The 2202-nt window shown below is 33.2% G+C and overlaps 2 protein-coding genes across 2 annotated transcripts in view; both read right to left on the reverse strand.

The window, feature by feature from the left end:
- The window catches only part of LOC118739684 (mpv17-like protein), a 12861-nt gene extending 11160 nt beyond the window's left edge, over nt 1-1701 (reverse strand). The window contains exon 1 of the mRNA XM_036471159.1: nt 698-1701. Coding sequence (XP_036327052.1) covers nt 698-825 — 128 coding nt within the window. The 5' untranslated portion in view covers nt 826-1701. The remainder of the gene's footprint in view (nt 1-697) is intronic.
- The window catches only part of LOC118739670, a 339105-nt gene that overhangs the window by 10498 nt on the left and 326405 nt on the right, over nt 1-2202 (reverse strand). The gene's annotated exons all lie outside the window — the stretch shown is intronic.

Raw genomic sequence — 2202 nt, forward strand, 5'->3', positions numbered from 1 at the left:
TTTTTTGGCTGTGTGTGAAAAGAAGTGTGTTGGTGTACGTACATATGTAGGTGTAAATTGAATATGAATACATCCTTATATATAAACAATAACAAATGTCTTAAAGTATTAATTTGTTACTAAAACGCACTAACAAAATCGCACCTTAAACACTTATTCACTTAAAAATTTAATCGGTATTTTTTCGATTTGACAATTTTGATGTAGTTCGGTTCGGTTAAATGAGCTCTGTTGAACTGCATAAAATTTGCCATATCGAAAAAGTTTAGCGATAAATAGTTGATTTAAGGACCAGCATACATGATCATAAGTTATGAAAACAAGTTGAATAGATGTCTATCAAATAGCCATCCCCCGTTTTAATATAAACTTAAAAAACCGGGAGATACTTAATCGGAGGGGCATCTTTAAAAATAACATTTCGCGAAATTCTAACTAACCGGCTTGCAAAAATTATACTTATATGTATTGGCATATGCTTTTTTTTCTTGGTCATTTTTTGTTAAGCTTTCCACCCCTTCAGTCAAATTTTCGCATATGACACTCTGTTTATTTACAGACTCTTTCAATTAATTATTTATGTATAAACATAACTTCATCAACAGCTGATTGCACACACAAAAATTATTTAAACATTTATACATACATACATACGTAGTTGCATAAATAGAGTCGAGAAAATAATTAAAAATTTACCAGCACATGCTTCATTAAATATTGCTGAGAATACTCGGCGCCGACATACAAACTGCCATAGATTGCACTGTTGGTGAGAAAGGGATGGCGTCGGAAGAGGCCACGCACAGCATTCACAAAAGTGGACATATTCACCAATATAAAGCTATATTTTGATACTTTGTTACTATGTAATTGGCTATTACTAAAAATAATTTATTACTAGGAGATATTTTTATTATTCCTATGGACACTTTTCCACTGCTTGTCAACTGCACATAACACACCCTTTTCGAAGCGAATTACTACCGACTAACCACCCAGTAGACGAGCGCAAAATCAACCCAAAGTTACTGAGCACAAAAGTTTACTAATTGTTTTGATGTCTCAATACTTGGTCTGGAGCTCCGCTGAGCTTAAATTTGCGCTCAATATAAGGTTGTGTCGCTCACCAGAGCACTGCCATGTCCAGAGACAGGCAAACAACAACTCAACATCTGTATGTTTTAGCGAAGCTTGCAGTTGTACGAATCTAATCTGCTATTTTGTTATCTTTGTTCTATTTTCTGCAAAATAATCCCAGATAGTTGCTTTACCATATTCAATTCAAAAATGTCATTATCCAATTCCTATATAGAATTGCTCGCTGATTTCGAAAATCGAGTTAATTTTTTTCTATGGAAAAGTTTTCTAGACATTTTCAATTCACCGTTATTCAGCCAAAAATAGGTGGTTCCACTTAATCACAGTACATCTTATGAAGCAATTGAGCAATCCTAGTACGAGATATGGCAAATGAAACCTAACAACATTCTCCACAAACCGTATATACATCACTTTTCGATCAGCCCGATAGTTTCAGAGCAATTAATCAATCATTTCAGATTATTTGTTTATGTTATGTTACTCATACGCCATGCACACTCTTGCCTGCTCATACTTCATACAAAAAATCCTTGCGCAATTTCATTTGAACAGTCGTTCCATTTTTATTTATCCATCGATTTTCTTCATTAGTAGCTTGATTTTTTGTAACGGAACAGGCTTTAATGCAAGTAGAAAAAAAATTACACAGAATTTGTTGTTTCTAAAATTTTTCCCTATTAAAGCTTTAATTTTTTTTCCTCTTTTTATCAAAAAAAAAACAAAAAATCTAGGCTGATTAATTAATTTCTCAGAAACTATTACACCTATCGAAAAGTTATGTATGTACATATATACGGTTTAGGGAGTTAGAAAAAATTTGCGAATTTTTTGCCATTTTTTCGCAATTTACTCGAAACTTTGAGGGTTTACGAGTCAAACGGACCTCAGATTCGAATTCAGTGGGTCGAAATACATGTCGGTAGAAAGGCCTGGTTAAAAGCACACGTCTTTTCTTTGTGTGGAGTGCTACGTTGAAAAAGGCCAGAATCACTTTTCCGTCCATATGGTCAATCAAGAAGAAGAAAAAATTTGCATGCATATGTAGAATTATACATATGTATGTAGCTATGTGTTTATGGTACGTTAATTTATTTTTTTTTT

This window comes from Rhagoletis pomonella, unplaced genomic scaffold (assembly GCF_013731165.1).
Source record: "Rhagoletis pomonella isolate Grant_MI unplaced genomic scaffold, Rhpom_1.0 Rhpom_scaffold_00005, whole genome shotgun sequence".
Lineage (NCBI taxonomy): Eukaryota > Metazoa > Arthropoda > Insecta > Diptera > Tephritidae > Rhagoletis > Rhagoletis pomonella.